The sequence below is a fragment of the Somniosus microcephalus genome, chromosome 4 (genome assembly GCF_052327205.1).
Source record: "Somniosus microcephalus isolate GS21.2 chromosome 4, FLI_Smic_1.0, whole genome shotgun sequence".
Taxonomy (NCBI): domain Eukaryota; kingdom Metazoa; phylum Chordata; class Chondrichthyes; order Squaliformes; family Somniosidae; genus Somniosus; species Somniosus microcephalus.
Genome location: NC_140990.1, coordinates 253,286,719 through 253,311,296, shown reverse-complemented (window position 1 = coordinate 253,311,296; position 24,578 = coordinate 253,286,719). Strand labels below are relative to the sequence as shown.

The following is a 24,578-nucleotide window of genomic DNA, read 5'->3' as shown; positions in this document are numbered from 1 at the left end:
TCATAAAAGAATCGCATTTGTCTGCACAGTGCCCCCTTTCTTCTCTTCTACTGATGGATAAACAAATGATAAAAGGAGGCTGTAATAGCAATTGCTGGAATACCATGGCAGAAACACTACATTTTCCTCTTAGCTGGGTTCAAAAGACCAGGAAAACAAGAGAGAGTTGAAGGCTAGATTTTATGGATTGGATTTCCCCACACTATTTCCATGAGGAATGTCAGAGATATATACATGAAAGATGAAGATTCCTCACAGGCCATCAGAACAGTGTTGTCAGACACATTAGACAGGCGTCACCAATTAGGAATCCAGATGTGGTTAATTGCATTTCTGATCAGGAAATAAAAAATGAGTAATAGATGTTGGGTATATGATCTTAATACTCATTCGCATGGCGCATGCATGTTTACCGTAACCTTTTTGTATGTTTGTTAACTATTCAGTTAGTAACCGTGCTGAGATTGCACTTTGCTTCAAAGAACGACAGACTTGCATTTATATATCGCCTTTCACAACCTTAGGACATCCCAAAGCGCTTTACAGCCAATGAAGTAGTTTTGAAGTGTAGTCACTGTTGTATGTAGGCAACGCAGCAGCCAATTTGCACACAGCAAGCTCCCACAAACAGCAATGTGATAATGACCAGGTAATCTGTTTTTGTGATGTTGATTGAGGGATAAATAATGACCAGGACACTACATAATTGTTGAGTAAGTTGGTCAGTTTTTGGGAAGATGGTCAGTTTTTGGTAAGATCAAAAGCAGATTGTGCGAGTGTTTTTTGATCGGTGCGAGTGTTTTTTGATCGTTGTGAGTGCTTTACTTCCTTGGTTACTGAATGATGCTAAATGTTTATTAAGTAAATGTACACAAGGCAAGGCATTTTCTATTAAAATTGGTACATGTGCTAAAACAGTATCACTGTGGCCACACCAGTAGCTAGTCAGTAATTTCTATTGGGCAACACATTCGGTCATTGTACATGGACAATGTGACTCACAGTTCATCTTGAGTTTTTTTTTTATAAATCAGAGCTAAAATTTAGATACGATCAAAACATTTTCAAGCAAAATTAGTACTCGGATGTGGAGCAAAAGTTGACCAACCTATTCAACAGTTATGTACATAGGAACAGAAGTAGGCCATTCAGTCCCTTGAGTGAGTTCCGCCATTCAGTTAGATCATGGCTGATGTGTAACTCAACTCAGTTTTACCTGCCTTTGATCTATATCCCTTGATACCTTTACCTAACAAAAATCTTTCAATCTCAGTATTGAAAATTTCAATTGATGCAACATTCACAGCATTTTGGGGAAAGAGTTCCATATTTCCACTACCCTGTGTGTGAATAAGTGCTTCCTGATTTCACTACTGAATGGCCTGGCTCTAATTTTAAGATTGTGCACACTTGTTCTGGATTCTGACAGCAGAGGGAATAGTTCCCTGTACCTAACCCATCAAATCCTTCTGTTATTTTAAACACCTGGATGAGATCACCCCTCAACCATCTAAATTAAAGGGAATACAGCCAAGTTTATGCAACCTGGCCTCATAATTTAACCCTTTAAGCCCCAGTATCATTCTGGTGAATCTGTGCTGTACCCCATTCCAAGGCAAATATATGAACATTAATGAATCATTTGCATTTTTAGGACAACCCAACAGGTTCATGGTCACTTAGACAGATTTTTTAAACTGAAGTTCTCAAACTGTCACGATTTGAACTCACATTCTCTGAATTATTAGTCCATGCCTCTGGATTACTAGTCCAGTAACATAACCACGATGCTACCATACCCTGCATGTAGTACATGTATGCATATCAGAAACACTACTCCTAAATCAAGAAACACTGCTGAAATGTTTTACCTTAGATCTCTGTCCTCTTCACCATGAGTATCAAGGTAGACAGATCCCCACAAGCAAAACCGGTGCCCACGAATGACGATGATTACAGAGGCATTAATCAGAAGGAATATTCCAGTTCCTGCTCCACAGTTCTGGGAGTGCTGATATATATTTTAAAAAGATTTAGAATGAAGTAATTTCTGCAAATATTTTTTCCTAAATTAACCAAATTAGCAAAGACAATGGGGGTAATTTTCACTTTGGACACAGTTAGAAAACGGACGGTTGTTGGTCAGCCACCTATATACAGCCCGCCCGATTTTCCTTTCATTGATTTCAATCCGATCCATAAACGCCAGTTTTCTGGCTGTGCCAAAGTGAAAATTAGCCCCAAGATCTGTGACAATACTGTTATAGAAGGTGGTTAATTGATCACGCACAGTTAACATTATAACATATTGTTTCAATTTTGTAAGTCATAAAATCAGTTTCACCATTCTTTTTTATCTAAAAATTATTTGTACAGTTCATTGCATATCTTCACTTGAAGAATAGGGGATCGCTAAAAGAGCCAACAATACAGTAAGAATGTTTAAGTTAATGTCTGGGAGAGAATAGGCCCCTATAAACAGCAAACCAACTATTAAAAAAAACTAAATTTCCTATGAAATAATGGTGAATACTGTATTTGGAAATTTACAGAGTACAGCATAGAGTTAAAGAATGGTTTGTTGAATTCTGCCCATAGTAGAAGAACATCCAGTGGCCAGGAAACTATCTTGTATGTTAGGAGAAATCTTTAATCGTGTGAGCTGTGAATACCCACAATTTCAGGTTGCAGTGCATCCCAAGTCACTGCAATAATGGTGAGCAAAGGTTAACAACTTGTATTTATGTAGCACCTTTAACAAAGAAAAAGGTCAGACGGTAAGCCATTCAGGATGATTTCATTTATCTCCCAGATCTAGCACAGAGGAACATCATATGATGTAACTATACCCTCTAGCCAGTGGAGGTGCTGCACCAGGGAGGTGGCATTACAGTGCAACATGTTTAAATAAGCAGTTTCCATTATAAATGTGGGCATTAAGAATTTATAATGGAAATGTAAAACAACTTGCATTTATATAGTGCCTTTAATGTAGAAAAAATATCCCAAGGTACTTCATAGAGGCATAATTAGACAAAAGTGGATGCCAAGCCAAAGAAGATATTCGGAGTGGCTGACCAAAAAGGTGTGCTTTAAGGATGGGTTTATAAAAGAGGGGGAGGACTATTAAAATGACTTTTAAATGGAGACTGAATTGCATCTATCTGGCCAGGTCCAATTAACCCCCACCCTCCAGGCACTTCACAGAAGACTACACTTGGACTTGATTCCCCATACGCAAATCCACAAAATATCGCTTAGTTAAACCAAAAATTCTGTTTTGTCCTATCCCATTAAAATGTATTTCATTTACTCACCAGTACACATTCACAATAGCTTTGCTGTTTACAGCATTGACCTTTGAGGCACACAAAGGTACCACACACTAGACAAAGAGCTGGATCCTTAGGCACCTTTGAACAGTGAACACAGGCTTTACGATGATAGTATTGAAAGATGGTATTGTAATTCTCAGGTAGCTGAAGAAGACATGGTAAAGACCACTGTGGATCCTGAATAAGTAGATTCTGAAAAGTATAAAGAAAATGTTTTAGTCTCAAACTTACTTTGACACTATTTCCAGTAATATGTCAAGATCAAAGGAACCTTTATTGCAGTGCTTGCCTGAGGGAAACATCACTCCTGCAATCTCCTTGAAGTGAGACACGGAAATTATTAGGCTTAAATGGTAGACTGAACTATCTTTATCAGAGGCAATCCACTGAGATGCATCTTCTGAAAACTCTCAATGCGGGGGAAAGGGCAATGGGAAGTTCCTCGTGCTCGTAATGTTATTTGTTAAAATTGATCTGTGCAAAATTCTAGTGCAATACCCATATGGATGTACACAAGCTTTAGGTCTATGGCAACTAACTAGCCCTCTAGGCTCACTATTGAACTATAATCATCTTCAATTTTTCCTGTTTTAGAAATCTGTTCAGGGGTGAACCCTGGGGATTCTCTTGTGGATCAGACCTCGGGCCTTGCATCAATGGCTCACCAGATATTCCTATCACATCCAGGACAAAGGTAGGAACTTCCATCAGTGGCTTTTCTAACTTAGTGGATAATGCTGCTACCACAATATGGTTCCACAGTTAATCTGTTCTGACCACCCCATGGAATCCATAGTGCTTGTGAAATGTAGAGAGCAACCATCTCATTTGGTCTCTAAGGCCCGTACATCTGCAGTAAAGCTTCCCCATATAGCTACAAACCCTTGAGGGAGGTCATACCTGGGCCCCAGATGGGAGGTCTACGACATCAAATCCACACTGTGGCCCAGAACTTCGGGTCTCCACGGGTGAGTACGCACGGGGTACTCACCCATAGGCCCAATGGAAGTGCCGGTTTCCTGCATGCACTGCGCATGCGCGGGAAACTGGCACTTTCGTTCCCCTGAAAGAAGGGGTTCAGAGTTTGAACGTGTGCGCAGGAGAGGCTGCGCGTGCGCATCGAACTTACGTTTTTTTTTGCAGGTTTTCCCGGGAGGGTAAGTCTCCAGAAGTTAGATATTTAAAAAGCAGGCGTAAGGCCTGCTTTTTACAAGGTAAGTGGTGAATTAATTAAAATTAAAACATTTTTTCCACGGGTTTATTATTTTTAAATACTTTAAAGCAAGGTAAGTTTATTTTTAGCCCCGTTGGAAAATAAAATTATTTTTTTTCCCAAAAATTTAAATTGTTTAAAATAGTTATTTCATGTAATTTATAGTTTGTTTAAAAAATGTGATGTTTTTAAAAAATGTATTTGAAGATTTAGTGATGTTTTGGGGCCCGTAGTATTTATAAGTATCAAACTTATGAATGGGCATTCCCTGCTCCGATTGGCTCCCCATGGCCCACGTGATCCCAGAGGAAGCATCGAACTAACTCCGCCCCTGAGATATGCAAGCACGGCGTGCCGGCAGTTGGAGCAGGCCCAGGATCGGAATTCCACGGGGGCCCACAGCACAACGGCCGGCGTGCAAGGTAAGTGCAGGTTGGGGGCTTACACCCGCGGGAAGCCCCCGACCCGAATTTCTGGGCCAATGTCTAATGGAAACATCTGGGCATGGATATCATTCAAAAGCAAGGCGACGCCAGGTTATGATGCACAGTACCTTGGGCTTAACCCGCCAGTTGAACAAGAGCTCTTATAAGGGATCCTGCTTTTCATCCCTGTCATAGGACACATATTCTGCTGGATTTTCTAAAAGTTCCAGCAGTTCCTCCACCTGTTTCCCAAAAATATCGTTCCTCGCAAAGGGTAGTTGTAATAAAAGCTACTGAAGCTCTCTTTTGAGCAATGCTAAATGCAGCCAAGCAATCTGTAGACCAAAACATTGAAAGTCAGAAATCATACTGCAATCCAGGCCGTGGATTGCTGATTCCTGCTGCATGTGTCAACCTGCAATTTGACCTTCAACTGACTTCGGAAAATGAACGACCTTGGGTCTCTAGTTTCTAGTCTGAATATCACTGAGATTGTTGCTGTTGATTCTGCCATCACCAACAGTCTTGCTAAGGGTGTCAAATTGGTCATGCATGTGCTCTGTAAATCTTTAGTTTACTGTCCAGCAGAAGATGGCAAATTCTCTGCTGCTTCCTCAAATTCTCCTTTCCAGAGGGTCCCCGAGAATACCTTAAAGGAGCTCATTAAAAAAAGTGATAGGTTATCTATCCTCCACAATATGAGGGTGTGGGGGGGGGAGGCGTGGAGGGATAGGAATTCAAAGCCAGGCTTGATTAGAAGTATTTCCTTGGCCTATGATGGGATGGGGAGGGGAGGGGGGGGGGGCGCGCAGCGGAGGGGGGCTTTCAATGACCTCATGGGAATAGTTACACTTTGTTTTACCTATTAATGAGGTGGTACAATCTGAAGAGTACCTGGTGCCAACTGTCATTGCAGTTCAGGAGTCTGTAAACTGAGGAATCCCTCTCCGAGGCAAGTCCCATATTACTAAGCCAATGGATATCTCCTAGTAGGGATCAGGTATATTCTGATATACCTAATCAAGGATAGAATAATCTGTCCTTGATTAATACAGAAATCGGTGCTGATGTCTCAGTGCCAACATTTTTTGGAAAAAGTGGATGGTGCCATTGGATTCTTAGCACAGAGGCACCTCAGTGTTCATAGAATCATAGAATGACACAGAACAGACAGAGGCCATTTGGCTTATCATGCCTGTGCCAGCTCTTTGGAAGAGCTATCCAAGTAGTCTCACTCCCCTACTCTTTAACCATAGCCCTGCAAATTTTCCCCTTCAATTATTTATCCAATTCCTTTTGAAGGTTGCTACTGAATCTGCTTCCACCACTCTTTCAGGTAGTGTATTCAGATCGCTGTGTACTTTTTTCCCCTCATGTCGCCTCTGGTTCTTTTGCCAATTACCTTAAATCTGTGTCCTCTGGTTACTGACCCTCTGCCACTGGAAAGTTTCTCTTTATTTAAAGTTTCTCTTTATTTACTCTATCAAAATCCTTCATGATTTTGAACACCTCTATCAAATCTCCTCTTAACTTTCTCTGCTCTAAGGAGAACAACCCCAGTCTCTCCATGTAACTGAAGTCCCTCATCCCTGGTACCATTCAAGTAAAATCTCTTCTGCATCCTCTCCAAGGCCTTGACATTCTTCATAAAGTGTGGTGTCCAGAATTGGACACAATACTCCAGCTGGAGCCTAACCAGTGTTTATAAAGGTTTAGCATAACTTCCTTGCTTTTGTACTCTATTGCTGGAATTTTCCCATAAAAAAGGGTGGGTTTGGAGCATTGGGGTAGTTAAATTGTTAAAAATGTGATTCCCGACCTGATCCCGCCTCCAACCCGTCCACTTCCGGTTTCCCCGGGGACTGGGGGAGGGAGGGGACAGGGCAGGCAACCAACCCGTTACCGTAATTTAAATATTGTAATGAGGCTGGAAGCTTTGATTTTCCTCTCCATTTTGAATTTAACTGTCTGGGGACAGGTTTCACACAATTCGTGAAACCCAGCAGTTAAACCGAGGCGAGGACTGCTGCATCCAGGAGGTAAGTGGATTTATACCTAACTCCTGGATCCAGGGTCCCCACCATACCCACCCAGTGATTGGAGACCCCCCGACGAGGCCTCCGATCGCATTCCCAGGAGTTACCCTTCGCCCCATCGCAAACGATGAGGAGGAGGGCCGGTCAAAATCCTCCGGTGGCCAGCCACGGTCCTCCGGCCCCCCCGCCGATCCTCCGACTCGCCTTGCCCCACCCCCCATGATGCACAATCTCCCACCCCACACCCCCGACCACCCCCCATCCCCAGCCGATCCCCCCAATCTACTCTCCCCCCTCCCGATCCTTTCTTCCCCCCCTCCTGATTGCTGACCCCCGCCAATCCTCTTTCCCCCCCACCCCGATTGCCCGCCGATATTCTCTCCCCCTTCCTGATCGCCGAACCCCTCCCCCCGATATTCTCTCCCCCCTCCTGATCACCGAACCTAACCCCCCCCCACCCCGCCTATTTCCTTGCAACTGAGGCCTACCCACCCGCAGACATTCAAATTAGGCCATGCTGTTAAAATCGGCAGGGCCTGCTGGGAACCAGGTCTCCTGTTCATCACTACTCTCTGCTTTCTGTCCCTTAACCAATTTTGTATCCACACTGCCATTGTCCCTTCAATTTTGCTCACAAGTCTATTATGTGGTACTTTATCAAACACCTTTTGAAAGTCCATATACACATCAACCACACTAGCCTCTCCGTTACTTCAACAAATAACTCACTCAAGTTAGTCAAGCACCATTTGCCTTTAACAAATCCATGCTGTTTTTCATTTATTAACTGATACTTTTCCAAGTGCCAATCAATTTTGCCCCGGATTATTATCTCTAAAAGTTTCTCCTCCACCGACTATAGGCTGACTGGCCTGTACTTTCCCAGTCTATCCCTCTCCCGTATTTTTGAACAGAGGTGTAACATTTGCAATCCTCCAGTCCTCTGGCACCACTCCCATATCTAGTGAGGCTTAGAATATTGCGGCCAGAGCCTCAGCAATTTCCACCCTCTCTTCAGCAACTGAGGATGCATCCCACCTGGACCAGGTGACTTCTCTACTTTGAGTACTGCCAACCTTTTAAATACTTTCTTTATCCAATATCTCTACTACCTCCTCCTCTACTGTGACATTGGCAGCATCCTCTTCTTTTGTGAAGACAGATGCAAAGTACTTATTTAGTACCTCAGCCATGCTCTCTGCCTCTACAAGATGATCTCCTTTTTGGTCCATAATCAGTTCATCCTTCCTCTGACTACCTTTTTACTATTTATTTTTATAAAAGACTTTTGAGTTCCCTTTTATGGTGTCCATATCAGTGAGTCCCTGGAATCAACTAAAGTTGTTGAGTCTTTGGTACAGTGTGATGCTGATTTAAGTTCAGTGATGCCCAATTAGGTGTGGTTAATTTTTTTAGGCTTGCTGTACTCACCTATCTTGTTCTGAATAATGTGGGGCACAGTACATACCTTATGGGTACATTGAAACTGAGGTAATATTGGCAAGCCACAATGTAATATTTAGGTTACAAATAGTTTATGCAATAAACATCAACAAAAATAGACTATTGTATTTTGCACAGTATTAAAGCATTTGACAGGTGGTGCCCCAACTATGCAGGCACTTAAGGTTATTTTAGTGCAGCCAATATATTACAGGAAACTCTTTTATCCGGCACCGACAGGGTGCCGGTTTATCAAAAAGTCCGGATTACAGAGAGGGATAGTTAAAAGGTACAAGAGCTCCGTACACAGCAACAAATCCAGGCTTCCCTGTTGCTTAGCAACAGCTGCAGGAACCCCGGCCACAGACCAAACATCCCTGTTGCTTAGCAACAAGTGCAGGAACCCCGATTACACAGCCACAAATCCAGGAACGGCCACTAATATGAAGTAAAACTTACCTGAACCTACTCCTGAATTTTGCCAGTTAACAAGAGATTTCCGGTTATTTAGGTGCCGGTAAATTGAGAGTTTCCTGTACATGCATTGGTACTGAAGAGTGTACCATATAACCAGAGCCCGGTTGGGGCACACACTCTATGCGGAGTGTAAAATTCCAGCTTGTGCTTCGACCTCTTGGATGCTAATGTTTCATGTTTGTTTTTCTCTACTTGGATATGGTCATCTAGGAAGCCAAGGCTTGGTCATCACTGCTGTTTGCATATGACCCAAGAAACTGGAGGCAGGGGGTGGGAGGAGTAAGGAAGTGAAAAATGTCAGGACAGGCCAAGATGGAGGGGATAAAGAGTCCAACTGAGAAAGGGAAGAGTAGCTGTCTGAACTCTCAGGGGGAGGAGAGTGCTGGTATCAACTGAGGAGAAAAGGGAGAGGAATTACGTGAACTTGGGAAAGGCGGTTACAGGGAGACAAAGTGTCTCTGTGAAGTAGGAGCAGAGAGCGAGGAGGAGCTGCCTTTGGGAAGGGAGAAGAAAGAGTGACTGTTGAGGTAATATTTCAGGAATTGATGGCCTGGTCGGTCTCTTGAAAATGGATAAAATTTCACTTCTCTACCCTATAATTTTTTTTTACATTAAAAAATCAAATTAGTTGTGATATAAATTGTGTTTAAAATGAACCAGTGCACCAATTTTGTTCGAACAATTCAAAGCTTTGAAACAGCTGTATTTAATGATTTGTGAATTTTGCTCCTTAAAAAGGGCTACATATTCTGTTCTAATATTTAAGCAGTGTATCAATTCTCATCACATATTGAAGCATTTTATAACTGTTTTCTTGAAAGAATATATGTTCTTCCACAGCCATCACTTTTCATGTTGATACTGCATCTGCTACTGCTCCAGCTGTTAAGATCTTTCATTTACTTAAATGTCAGTTGTGCTAGTCTTTTCATACATCCCCCATCACACCATGTGAAAGCCAAGCTAATCCACTTGGACTACTCAATCAAGACTGATTTTATTCACTGCCTACTGCAGCTCCTCCATCAATTGATTTTGAAACTGGGGTGACCAATGCTCAAGTGATTTACTGTCTTGTGAATGCTAAGACAATGTACTTCTTGGCTCTGAAGTAACTTCATCTAATAGACTCTAAAGGATCAATGTTTCAGGAGCTTTTTTGTGCATCTCTCTGGAAGGTTCATATTAATGCATATTTTACAGGAAAATTAGATATCTGAACTCACAGCTGAAAATGGAAAACCTTAAATAGCTATATTTATTCATTTGACACTGTATGCATATTAATGATCAAATAATTTAGAACCAGACCTGCACAGGGGAAGAACTGTCCAAGCATTTGCAGATGAATGCAAGGGTTGGTGTTGGGATGGTCTTTATTTAAATACTCAATTTAGACAATACAATTTACTATTTCTGATGTCTTTGACTCTGGGGAGGAGGAATACTTGTTACAAAACATATTAGGATATAAATATACCAAATAATCAACAAAGCTTTCACTTTACAATGTTTCCTTTCTACATTTTAATATACTATTAGAACTGAAATAGCAAGCAACAGTTGCACGTCACTAGCACTGTGTGAGCACTTCTTCACCCTCCCCCATTCTTCTTCTTCCTCTGGGCTACATTAGACCAAAGGTCTTCAGAAATGGAGATCAGCAATTATCTTAACCAGCTGCTCTCATTCTCTCTGGGAAACACAACATCATTTACAATAATGGCTGGTGTTCCCTTCAGAATTGAACTCCCTAGAGTCACTTATGTACCAACATAAGAGTATAACAAGGTTGCAGCCTGGTAGCTCGAGTGGAAAACAGCTGATTTTCAACTGGGACTTGAGACAAGTAAATAGCATAAAAATCAAAAGACGAAAGCAAACATTTATGAAATATATTACAAAGTAGTTATGCTGTTAAAAGCACAACAGTCAATCTTACCATTACTTGTTCTGAGTGACTCTCTGCAGAAGTCATTACTTCCAAGCACCACTGAGATACCATATCTAGAGCTGTTACTGGCCATTCAAGGCAGGAGGAACTATTGACCTCATCATTTGACTGAAGAGAGGACAGCAGTAACCCAAGATAGCTGGCAAGCATCCCAAATTCTTCTTCTGTTCGCTTATAAATGAGGAGGAAAAAAGTCATTTTTACACAGACCATCTGTTGTAATAAACTGCTGAGGCAATAAACTATAAAACACATTAATCTGACATCAGTCATTAAGTGCAAACATCATGACAGTTTCATGGCAGCATGATTTCATGATGATGATGCACTGCTAATGGAAAATGAGTAGATAAATAGGACAATTGACACTCCAATCATTCACAAAATATTTTGATGTGCTTTACATATTCCATAATTACACAAAAGGTTAACAAAAACTTTTAAACAAATATAAATTATATACAAAGGTGTTGCGATGGGTATCCGCATGGGTCCTAGCTATTCCTGCCTTTTCGTGGGATATGTGGAACACTCTTTGTTCCAGTCCTACTCAGGTCCCCTCCCTCACCTCTTTTTCCGATACATTGATGACTGTATCGGTGCCGTTTCCTGCTCTCGCCCCGAACTAGACAATTTCATTCACTTTGCCTCCAATTTCCACCCTTCCCTCACCTTCACATGGTCTCTGACACTTCCCTTCCCTTCCTCGACTTCTCCGTCTCCATCTCGGGATAGGTTATCGACCAATATTCACTACAAGCCCACTGACTCCCACAGCTACCTGGACTACACTTCCTCCCACCCCGCCTCCTGTAAGGACTCTATTCCATTCTCCCAGTTTCTCCGTCTCCGCTTCGACGATGCTACCTTCCACACCAGTGCTTCCGACATGTCTTCCTTTTTCCGCAACCGAGGATTCCCCTCCACCGTGGTTGACATGGCCCTCGACCGTGTCTGTTTTATCTCCTGCACTTCTGCCATCACCCCTGCCTCTCCCTCACGGAACCACGATAGGGTTCCCCTTGTCCTCACCTTTCACCCCACCAGCCTCCACATTCAACGGATCATCCTCCGCCATTTCCGCCACCTCCAAAGTGATCCCACCACCAAATGCAACTTCCCCTCCCCTTTCAGCATTCCGTAGGGACCACTCCCTCCGAGACACCCTCGTCCACTCCTCTATCACCCCCAACAGCCCTTCCCCTTCGCCTGGCACCTTCCCGTGCAAGCGCAGGAGATGTAACACCTGCCCCTATACCTCCCCCCTTCCCACTGTCCAGGGCCCCAAACACCCCTTCCAGGTGAAACAGCGATTTACTTGTACTTCTTGCAATCTAGTATACTGTATTCGCTGCTCACGATGTGGTCTCCTCTACATTGGGGAGACCAAACGCAGATTGGGTGACCGCTTTGTGGAACACCTCCGTTCAGTCCGTAAGGGTGACCCTGAGCTTCCGGTCGCCTGTCATTTTAATTCACCGCTCCATTCCCACTCGGACCTCACCGTCCTTGGCCTCTTGCATTGTTCCACGGAAGCTCAACGTAAACTCGAGGAACAGCACCTCATCTTCTGATTAGGCACTTTGCAGCCTTCCGGACTCAATATCGAGTTCAACAATTTCCGATCATAACCTCGGCCCCTATTACATTTTTACCTATATTTTTTTCCACCTCTTTGTTTTGGGTCTTCCCTTCCCCCACCCCCTCCTTTCCTTTTTTTTCTCTCTCCCACATGGCAGCTGTCTCTCATCCTGCCAGTACACTTCACACCTAATCTCAGCCGTCTTTTGTCTCCACTTGTCCTATTACCATCTCGTCTGGTTTTGAATACCTCTTAATGTCTCTTACTTCTTTTGTTCTTTCGCAGCCCTGCCTTCGATCTATTTTATTTCCTTTCCAGTTTTGAAAAAGGGTTTCGACCTGAAACGTCACTCTAATTTCTCTCCATGGATGTTGCCTGGCCTGCTGAGTTTTTCCAGCATTTTCTGTTGTTATTACAAATTATACATACTTTGTCAAATTATTTTAATATAATAACTAGAAAAGTAATGGTAGTATAAAATAAGAAAATATTTTTGAAGATCACTCAAAAGGGAAAGAAGTAGATAAGCATTAAAGAGTAAGCACTTATTTTTAGAATTTATCCTTTAGATGACTATGAGGTAGAAATAGGTTTAATGTATGTAAATCACTGAATATTCACTTATGACAGAATTTCTTGGTCATCAACTATAAATAACTACTCAAGTTTGTAGTATATGAACAGTTGGTACTTGCACTGAGAGCTGCTACACTAAATAAAACCAAGCCAAACTACTGAACACCCCTCTCGTCAAGCACTTTTTCGTGGCAGTACTTTAATCTCAATTGTGCAGATGTTTGCTATAAACCATGGGTTTTCAGCTTTTGGCTAAGAATATCATCTGAATTCAATTAACTACCATCAGGTAGCCTTTATTCTCAATTTCATCACAGGTTAACTGACAGAGAACTCTGTTTAAATGGGAGGCTAAGTGCCTACATACTTATTAATCTTGTTCCAGTTCACAGGTGATATTGTATAGTTTCCTAACAATAAAACCCTGGATCTGAATTTTCAAATTTGGCAAGTGTAAAAATTTCAGATATGGGAACTTGAGATTTACAAACAGACACACAGTTGGAAACAGTTATGGCCAAAATGCTGTTGAGCTTGGTAATAATTCAATGCAATTATTGTTACCGGGAATCCATAGGATTTACAACAAATCTACTAATGCATCAAGCAGATTATTTCAGCTAATTTTCCAAAAGGCACACTGCAACATGGACTAATGAAGTGGTTCTTGCTTTAGATTTTATGAGGGTATGGAATCCAACAATTCATCCCTTACTGCTCCCAGATGTATACCAATGCTTTACAGTGGCTCGTAAATGAGATTCAAACTGAACAATAGCAGAATGACATTACAACTTGCCCTAACCATGCTTTATAGATTTCCTGTTCGTACAATCATTTTTTTCTCGCTAACATAGCAATGTACCTATTCAACAACAGGAGTGTAATTGCAATATAGCAAAATAGAGCTAAGATTAACAATTTATAATTCTCTAATTTATATTAGCAGATCCTGAAATACTTTCCATTTAGAACGTCTATTCTGCTAAATAGAAAGTAATATTGGATTCTGATTGAGGCAAAAAATCTGAACTGGTGCTAGTTTTTAAATTTCCCGGTTAATCTCTGGCTCCGTGAAAACAGTTGTGAACGCACTAATCAGATCCCAACGTTGTCCATGCTCGCTATATGACACCACAGATCAATTGGATCACTGAGAAAAAAGGTCAAAGCTTCTTCAGCCATTATAATTTCCGTCCCTCCGTTTCCCTTTCATTAATCTGCCCTTAAGGTATTTTAGCCACTCTGTCTAGCCTTTGCTCACCCACCATACTCTAGGTCTGCTCTATGTCTATCAGGGCCATTCAGAGTGCTTCCTATGCAGTTCTGCTCCCTTCCACCGAGGTTCGCCTAAGTACTTCAGACCTTGTTTTTTCCTACTCCCAGGTACGTCTCAAGTACTCCAGTTCTGCTCTCTCCCATGCCTGACTTCAGTACTCCAGCTCCACTCACCTTGCCTGACCCGAGTGGCAGCAGCTATCTCTACCCGATTCAACCCTGACTACAGCCAGCTTCCCTGTTTCCACCCAACTCTGAAGGTCATGGAAAGTAAACATTGGAAGAAAAAAAGACCTACAGAAAAGGAGACACAGTAAGAGAGAGGCAAAGAGAAAGAGAGAGAGAAATAAAGATAAAGTGAGTGAAAGAAAGAAACATGAGTGGACATAGAGAGGTTGCACTAAGGAAGAGAGTGAGGGAAAAAAGTGAGCGCGGAATTCAGGCAGAATGAAAGAGGAAAAAAACACAAAAGAGGAGAACAGAAGAATGGAAAATATTCAGAAATACAGAAAAAGCAAACAAAAATTACAAGTGGGAATTGAGCACATATACAGTTACAGGGAAAGAGTAACATACTTTGCTTATTTATCTCCAAGAACAATTCCACTGGAGAACGTGTTATACTTTATTGTAAGCAGCTAACATACTGCGCAAACTGGAAACACATGTCAGTTTATGCACCCATTTTTGGAAAGACAGTGAAAACATTAGCTTGAAAATATGCAGTATTAACACATTTTTGATGTACATTAGCCCTCCAGAGTGTTTTTTTTTGAGAATTGGCAACTTTCTTTGCTCCACTGAAAAAAAATGCAGAACTCTAGCATCCCTAGTCTTAAACCTGTCAATCTTTCAAGCCACAGTTTCGCAAAACTAGAGGCAAGTTTTAAAAGTTGAACTAATTTAATTCTCTCAAAAATAACTACCAGCAACAATAGTCTCACTTTTTTTTCATATTATGTACCAACACAAGGAAATAGTTTCAGCAAAGCCAGTTTACAATTTGTAAGAACTTAAAGTTCCTACATTATTTGGCCTCAAAATTGAAATAATTCAGTTTCAGCCCATCAGAAATGGCGTTCTGCAGTCACAGGGTAGGAAACCTCAAAATATATGTAATATATATTGTAAAAGAACCTCCTATTACTTTTTATGTGCACTTCATACACTCATTTTGATACTTGCACATTGATTTCAGAAATAGCTCAACAAGTAGGTTTTTATTTTCAATTTTCTGCCTGAAAGCTTAGACTCCTGCTGGGTATGGTTTCACAGGTGCTGAACCTCCTCCAGTACCTTGCCCAAGTAGCCATTTTCATGTCTGAGGTGTGAGAGGACACCACAGCTGAACTAGTTCATATTCTCTCACAGTATCTACACATTTGTGCTTTCCAGCAGGACTCACTGGATAGCAGTCAGGAACAGGAACCCTGCTTAATTTTCCCGTCCAGTAACATGGAGGGAAGCTAGCACTTATACTGGCAATACAAAAGCTAAATACTGCGGATGCTGGAAATCTGAAATAAAAACAGAAAATGCTGGAAATACTCAGCAGGTCAGGTAGCATCTGTGGAGAGAGAAACAGTTAACGTTTCAGGCCGATGACCTTTCGTCAGAACTTACACTGCCACCCTGGCTGAGACCAGGGCCTGGAATTTCCTGTGTATTTGTGCCCAGAGCCACACGCAACCTGGGCACAAATCAAATACGTTGCTGAAAGTTTGCGAAATTTTGGGCATAAGTGAGCTGCATGTGCAAGTATAATACGCCCAAATCTCCTCGAGCTTTTACGATAAGACTGTCGACCTCTACGCTCAAACGCATCTCCGACCATAATAATGGCCCCACTCCCAAGTTACAGAGCCTTATACGCACGTTTCCAGCAATTGTGCTTGCTCAGAGGCTCTCTTCAAATTATAACCAGATTTTCAGGCCCAGCTGGAAAGAGTTATTTTTCTGTTTTTTTTAATTGAAATTTGAGCACTTTTTTTAAAGTTATCCTTACAGTATTTTCTGTTTCTTTGAATGTATTTTTATGGTACAACTATAAATCACATTAAAAATTAAAAAGCTTTCCCAATTGCAGGTTCTTAAACATGCTGTGCCTAATGTACATGAATGATGGTTGAATGAGTTAAAACTTCAATTTTCACATTTAAAAGCAATATATGGTGCGAGTTTGGTGTTTTCCTTGGGCCGCGATTGTTTACGCTGATTCCCACACATTTTACGCTTAGGCGTGTTCTAATGAGATTTGCAGGAAATTTGAGCGTAACTTGACATTGGCAGAATAGGCGCATTTGTGGGTTTAAGTTCTGGGTTGTGCCCACAAAGGATATTCTAGGCCTAGCTAACTTAGCAAGAATGGGAATTGAACCAACGACCTTCTAGTCTGCGTGGGTTGGTTAAATGTTACCTTTAACGATAGAGCCATCAGGAAGCTCACAATTAAGCTTCTATCACATTTATTCCTTGGCAGAAATGTAAACTTAAATGGAAAATAAATGAATATGGAAAACAACCAATAAGTTCTTATTTTTCAAGGACCTTATTGGCAGATTATATATAACACAATACATATGTTTATTTAAAAAAATTAAGATTAGTTAATGAGCTAGCACATCATATCACATGCTGACTGGGAGTTTGTGTGGTTGAAATACCTGACAACTGGGAAGATCATCACCAAACAGGTGGTGTTGAAGAAGGCTGGTGGTCCTGAGGAAAGGCAGACAGAACTGCTGGATACTGTATTCTATGGACTGAGGAGACCAGACACTGGTGCTAAGCTGAAAATAAAAATAAAACACAAACTCTTGAAGAAAAAAAGCAATTATTAGGTCATTTTTAAATAAATGACAGAACTGTATGATGCTAAAGATATTTTAAAAATTAACATTGCATATTTTTATATTTCAATTATGCAAATGTTAGAGTATCTATCATGCACAAAACATAAGACAAAGTATTAAACTAAAAATAGTGAACTCCATATTGTTTGATATTTTTAAAGTTTGACTCTGTTTCTTCAGTTCCCAACTTACAGCACGTGCTAATATATTAAAATGGTCAACCATTACCAATAAAATAAACATGAACATACTCAAAAAATATTCAACTGATTATATTCATAGAGTAAATAGAAATTTATGGTACAGAAGCGGGCCATTCGGCCCACTCTGTCTGTGGCGGCCAAAAAAAAGAGCTATTCAGCCTAATCCCACTTTCCAGCTCTTGGTCCATAGCCCTGTAGGTTACGACACTTCAAGTGCATATCCAAGTACTTTTTAAATGTGATGAGGGTTTCTGCCTCTACCACTTTTTCAGGCAGTGAGTTCCAGACCCCCTCCACCCTCTGGGTGAAAAAGTTCTCAACTCCCCTCTAATCCTTCTACCAATTATTGTAAATCTATGCCCCCTGGTTATTGAACTCTCTGCTAAGGGAAACAGGTCTTTCCTATCCACTCTATCTAGGCCCCTCATAATTTTATACACCTCAATTAAGTCTCCCCTCAGCCTCCTCTGTTCCAAAGAAAACAACCCCAGCCTATCCAATCTTTCCTCATAGCTAAAATACTCCAGTCCTGGCAACATTCTCGCAAATCTCCTCTATACCCTCTCTTGTGCAATCACATCTTTCCTGTAATGTGGGGACTAGAACTGTACACAGTACTCTAGCTGTGGCCTAACTAGTGTTTTATACAGTTCAAGAATAACCTCCCTGCTCATATATTCCATGCCTTGGCTATTAAAGGAAAGTATCCCGTATGCCTTCTTAACCACCATATCCTACCGGTCCTGCTACCTTCAGGGATCTGTGGACATGCATAGGATATATGGCCCAGAAACAGGCCATTCAGCCCAAACAGTCCATACCAGTGTTTATGCTCCACACGAGCCTCCTCCCGTCTTTCCTCATCTAAATCTATCAGCATAACCCTTTATTCCCTTTTCCCTCATATGCTGTCTAGCCTCCCTTTAAATGCATCTATATTATTCGCTTCAACCACTCCCTGTGGTGGCGAGTTCCACATTCTCACTACTCTTTGGGTAAAGAAGTTTCTTCTGAATTCCCTACTGGATTCCTTGGTGGCTATCTTATACTGATGGCCTCTAGTTATGCTCTTCCCCACAAGTAGAAACATTCTCTCTGTATCCACTCTATCAAAACCTTTCATAATTTTAAAGATCTCTATTAGGTCACCCCTTAGCCTTCTTTTTTCAAGGGAAAAGAGACCCAGCCTGTTCATCCTTTCCTGATATATATACCCTCGCATTTCTGGTATCATCCTTGTAAAAATCTTCTCTGCTACCTCTCTAGTGCCTCTATATCTTTTTTATAATATGGCGACCAGAACTGTACGCAGTACTCTAAGTGTGGTCTAACCAAGGTTCGATGCAGGTTTAGCATAACTTCCCTACTTTTCAATTCTATCCCTCTAGAAATAAACACTAGTGCTTGGTTTGCTTTTTCATGGCCTTGCTAACCTGTGGCGCAACTTTTAGTGATTTGTGTATTTGTACTCTGAGATCCCTTTGTTCCTCTACCCCACCTAGACTCGCACCCTCCAAGTGATGACCTCCCTATTATTCCTACCAAAATGTAATACCTCACATTTATCCATATTGAACTTCATCTGCCAATTATATGCCCATTCTGCAAGTTTATTAATGTCCTGCTGTAATTTGTTGCGGTCCTCCTCAGTATTGACGATCTCCCCCAATTTGGTGTCATCTACAAACTTAGAAATTGTGTTTTTGATTCCAAAGTCTAAATCGTTAATGTTAATTGTGAACAACAGTGGTCCCAACATTGATCCTTGTGCAACACCACTACCCACCTTCTGCCACTTAATAGCTACCCTTTACTCCTACTCTCTGCTTTCTGTCCTGAAGCCAGCCAGCAATCCATTCCGCTACTTGTCCCCCAACTCCACATTCTCTGACCTTGTTCATCAGTCTATTATGGGGTACCTTATCAAAGGCCTTTTGAAATGCGTCTGTTACCTCTTCAAAAAAAATCAATAAGGTTGGTCAAGCAAGACTTTCCCTTTTGAAATCCATGCTGACTATTCATTATTATATTTTTGGTTTTGTACTCCAAGTTACCCCTGTTCCTCTACACTTCTCAGTAACCTACCATTTATTGTGTATTCCCTTGCCTTGTTAGCCCTCCCCGAATGCATTACCTCACTTCTCCAGATTGAATTCCATTTGCCACTTTTCTGCTGACCAGTCCATTGATATCTTCCTGCAGTCTACAGCTTTCTTCCTCACTGTCAACCACACAGCCAATTTTTATATCATCGGCAAACTTCTTAATCATGCCCCCTACCTTGAAGTCTAAATCATCGATATATACCACAAAAAGCAAGGGACCTAGCACTGAGCCCTGCGGAACACCACTGGAAACCTTCCAGTCACAAAAACACCCGTTGACCATTACCCTTTGCTTCCTGACAGTCAATTTTGCATCCAACTTGCCACTTTCCCTTGGATCCCATGGGTTTTTACTTTTGTCCAGTCTGTCATGTGGGACATTGTCAAAAGCCTTGCTAAAATCCACATAGACTACATCAAACGCGCTACCCTCATCGACCCTCCCTGTTACCTCCTCAAAAAATTAGTCAAATCAAGTTAGTCAGACACAGCCTTCCTTTAACAAATCCATGCTGACTGTCATCACAAAAATACGCACAGCTGTGGAAATCGTTTGATTCATTTAGCTCATCCTTCCACAGAAATATATCCTCCATGCAATCCTCCATCGCAGCATTCAGCTGCCTTTTGATTGACTGCAGAGTTTTGCATCTATTATCCTAGTTGGAAGACTATCCAGGTTATGATCATTCTTTATAAGTAGGATTTCCTGACACCTGTCCTAAACTTGGCATTTACCGATTGTTCCTATGTCCCTTAGTGCTACACCGCCAGTTTATCAAATAATGCCTTGAATTAACCATTTCTATTCCATTAAAAAATCTCCATAGCATCCTGCCTCCTTCTCCTCCTACCTAGGCTGTGTAATAGGAGTTATTCTAACCCTTCCTCATAACCAAGCTCTCTAACAGTAGAGATCAGTCTTGTGGATCGTCTCTGTACCACTTCCAAGGTTTGAATGTTTTTCCTTGTCCCCGTGATCAGAACTGCACTAAGCAGCTTCAATATGGTGACCTAAAGCTTATTCTCTCCAGATTTAGTGATCAAGGTCAGTCTGCTGTTTCGTTTAAAGAAAGATAAATGATGTAATAGAAACATAGAAACATAGAGATAGGAACAGGAGTAGGCCATTCGGCCCTTCGAGCCTGCTCCGCCATTCAATGAGATCATGGCTGATCTTCATCTGAGATCTTAGCTGATCTTACCAGTTCAGTACCCCGTCCCCGCCTTTTCTCCGTAACCCTTAATCCCCTTAGCCTTCAGAAATATATCCAATTCTCTCTTGAAAATATTTATTGAATTAGCCTTCACAGCCCTCTGTGGCAGGGAATTCCACAGGCTCACCACTCTTTGAGTGAAGAAATTCTTCCTCATCTCTGTTTTAAATGATTTGCCCGCTATTTTTAGACTGTGGCCCCTGGTTCTGTGCTCCCCTGCCATTGGAAACATTCTCTCTGAATTCAGCCTGTCCAGGCCTGCCATAATTTTATATGTTTCGATGAGATCCCCTCTCAATCTTCTAAACTCCAGTGAGTACAAGCCCAAACTATTCAATCTCTCCTCGTAGGTCATTCCCGCCATTCCAGGTATCAGCCTGGTGAATCGCCACTGCACTCTTTCCATGGCAAGAACATCCTTCCGCAGATGGGGCGACCAAAACTGTACACAATACTCCAGATGCGGTCTCACCAGCACCTTGTACAGCTGTAGTAAGGTATCCCTATTCCTATACTCGAACCCCCTTGATATGAAGGCCAACATACCATTTGCCTTCTTAATCGCCTGTTGCACCTGCATGCTCTCCTTCAGTGACTGGTGCACAAGAACACCCAGGTCCCTCTGCACTTCCCCATCTCCCAATCTATTGCCATTTAGATAATAATCTACCCTCCTGTTTTTACCCCCAAAGTGGATAACCTCGCATTTATCCACATTATAGTGCATCTGCCACGTATCCGCCCATTCCCCCAACCTGTCCAAATCGCACTGTAGCCTCCTGACATCCTCATCAGAGCCCACCCCTCCTCCTAGTTTAGTGTCGTCAGCGAATTTGGAAATATTGCATCCAATTCCCTGATCCAGATCATTTATATATATTGTGAACAGCTGGGGTCCCAGGACAGATCCTTGCGGCACCCCGCTGGTCACTGCCTGCCACTCCGAAAACGAGCCGTTTATTCCAACTCTCTGTTTTCTATCCGCCAGCCAGTTCTCTATCCACGTTAATACTTTGCCCCCAATCCCATGAGCCTTAATTTTGCATGACAATCTTTTGTGTGGAACCTTATCGAAGGCTTTCTGGAAGTCAAGGTACACCACATCCACTGGCTCTCCCCCATCTATTTTACCAGTTACTTCCTCAAAAAATTCCAGCAGATTAGTCAAACACGATTTACCCTTTGTAAATCCATGTTGACTCTGTCCGATCCTTTCCCCATTTGTCAAGTGCTCCGCTATTTTATCCTTAATAATGGACTCTAGCATTTTGCCCACAACCGATGTAAGGCTTACTGGTCTATAATTCCCTGCTTTCTCTCTACCCCCCTTTTTAAATATTGGGGTAACATTAGCTACCCTCCAATCCACGGGTACTGTTCCCGAGTCAATGGAGTTCCGGAAGATGATCCTTAGAGCATCTGCTATCTCCAGGGCCACCTCCTTAAGTACCCTAGGATGTAGTTTATCAGGCCCCGGGGATTTGTCGGCCTTCAGTCCCCTCAACTTACCCAACACCATATCCCTAGAGATACTAATTTCTGTCAGCTCCTCCCTCTCATTAGTCCCTATGTTTGCCGATATTCCTGGGAGGTTGTTTGTGTCCTCCTTTGTGAATACAGAACCAAAGTATGAGTTTAATTGGTCTGCCATTTCCTTATTCTCCATTATATATTCTCCCGAATAGCAAGACAAAAGGGTAAATATTTTGGAAGGAAATAGGGTGGAGGGTATTCATTAAAATTTACCCTGTGAAGATGTAAAATGTAGTAAACTCATACAGTACAGTTACCTTTATGTACATACCATTGATACTTGATCTGTGTCACTTGCACAGTAAAGCTTTCCTTTTGACAGTTCACCAATTATGTGGCTTAGTAATACTTCCCAGGATTTATCTGAATTACACATGATCTGTGAAAGTTTAAAAAAAAAACTTGAGACTTAGAAATAGTTATAATATAATACAAAATCTAAATACTAAACTATTACTCTAGGAAAATATAACAGGCACAATATCATGAGTAGGAGCAAATTATTTTTTGATGTATGCTGTTGGTAGAGAGAGAGCCTGGACATGAAGGTGTGATTAATAAGGGTGCAAATATTAAGTAAAACTACACATTTCAGTAGCTCAAGGTTGAACAAGTAGTAAACTGATTAGATCCAACTCCGAGGGACTCAATAATCATTGCACTTGGGGTGAAAGGGGAAGGAGCATTAACTTATGTAAATCTAGTTAGCAAAAGACAAGCAGTTTATAACTTATGCCACTCTTCAACTAACAGTACCAATACTTAACACAGTAAGGCAGCAAACTGTTGAAACATGCTTGGAATCTACAATATCAAATGCAGCAGTGTAAGGACGTGATACAAAAACAATGGCTCACTAGAGGATAAAGCAAAGAGCTGGAGCAGCGATCTTCTCCTCATGCTCACATACTCACCACTACTGCGACCCTTACTTACCCACACTCATTTCTTACACATTGCATACCAGCTATTCCACCATGATCGGGACATTCTATAAACACATCTCAAGACTCTCACCAACTCACTCCCTTCTTTCTAGTAGAAGAAAGGACTCAAGACAGCAGACTGGCACCGGAGGAGGAAGAGCCCGCCTGCATATCCTCTCCCTGCTCGAAGAAAGCATGCTGGCTATCATGGGAAGTGACAGAGTCAAGGCCGTGACGACTGACAACACTGAAAGAGACGCCGTGCAGTGTTTCTTAATACTGAATCCTCTTTGTCCTCGACTTCTATCTCACCCCAGATACTCTGTATGACAAGCTGCAGATGCTTTCACCACTCACTTTTCTCTCTCTGCTCTCCTTTCACATCATAAGCGAACCCTTGTTCCCTTCTTTCATTTCAGGTGCAAGCACTAGCTCAGATACTGGCATCACCTTTAGAGGCTAAGTTAGAGGAGGTGTCCACACGTGGTAACTCGCTGGGCACAAGTGTGCAGGAGCTAGCTCAGACAGCTGCTCACACTGTTGCTATGGAAGCTCAGATGGCTGCCACCTTGGCTCTGGGGGTCAATGTCTACAAGGGCCTCCAACGCCTCACAGCAGTCCTGCACTCTCTTCTCACGCAGAGCTGTAGGAGTGCTGAGGTGTCGTCCCAGGAAAGTGGCCTCGGCTACATGGGAGAGGCACCTGCTGTTCTCGCTCAGGATGACAACATGCCTGCTCCCTCGCCAGTGCCTTTGTTAGTGCCGCACGGCCAGCCGGGCCAGACTGCTCTGGCCCAGGGCAGTCTGCAGCTAGGCCCTCTAGGCCCAGAGTTGCTCGAGGTCATCCTCCACAGCCATCTGAAGTGTCCTCAATGGAAGCTCAGCAGTCTTCCACCTCCCAAGCTGCAACTACTGGGGAAGCACCCTGTAGGAGCACTAGGATATGGAAAGGAGCACACAAGAAAGGCAATAAGGGCTGGCACAAGGGTGATTCTTAATTATTTTTGTTAACTATTTGATAGAAATGTAATTGAGTTGATTGATAAATTTATTTTTTGTTCTGATTTGGTGTTGGAAAAAATGAGGGCAGAGGTTATGTTCATTTTTTCGGACGGTAGCTGTTGCTGATGATTTTACTATTCCAATTTACACCTCCTGTAGACCAATCTTTTGTTTCTTTACTTGTCCCATTACCATCTCCTTTTGCCTTGCACCATCATCCCTTTTGTCATTTAATCTCTCCAGTCTTCCACCCTAGCACAGGCCTTCCCTTTTGTTCTTTTCTCCCCTCCCCACTCTCCCAACCTCTGCACTTGCTTAAAATCTATTACATCTCTAACTTTTTCCAGTTCTGACGAAAGGTCATCGACCTGAAACGTTAACTCTGTTTCTCTCTCCACAGATGCTGCCTGACCTGCTAAGTA

General features: G+C 42.0%; 1 protein-coding gene across 1 annotated transcript in view; it reads right to left on the bottom strand.

The window, feature by feature from the left end:
- The window catches only part of ubr3 (ubiquitin protein ligase E3 component n-recognin 3), a 381,077-nt gene that overhangs the window by 12,015 nt on the left and 344,484 nt on the right, over window positions 1-24,578 (bottom strand). The window contains 5 exon segments of the mRNA XM_085986233.1: window positions 1,872-2,011; window positions 3,318-3,527; window positions 10,872-11,054; window positions 16,983-17,108; window positions 22,501-22,608. Of these exon segments, the coding sequence (XP_085842359.1) occupies window positions 1,872-2,011; window positions 3,318-3,527; window positions 10,872-11,054; window positions 16,983-17,108; window positions 22,501-22,608 (767 nt within the window).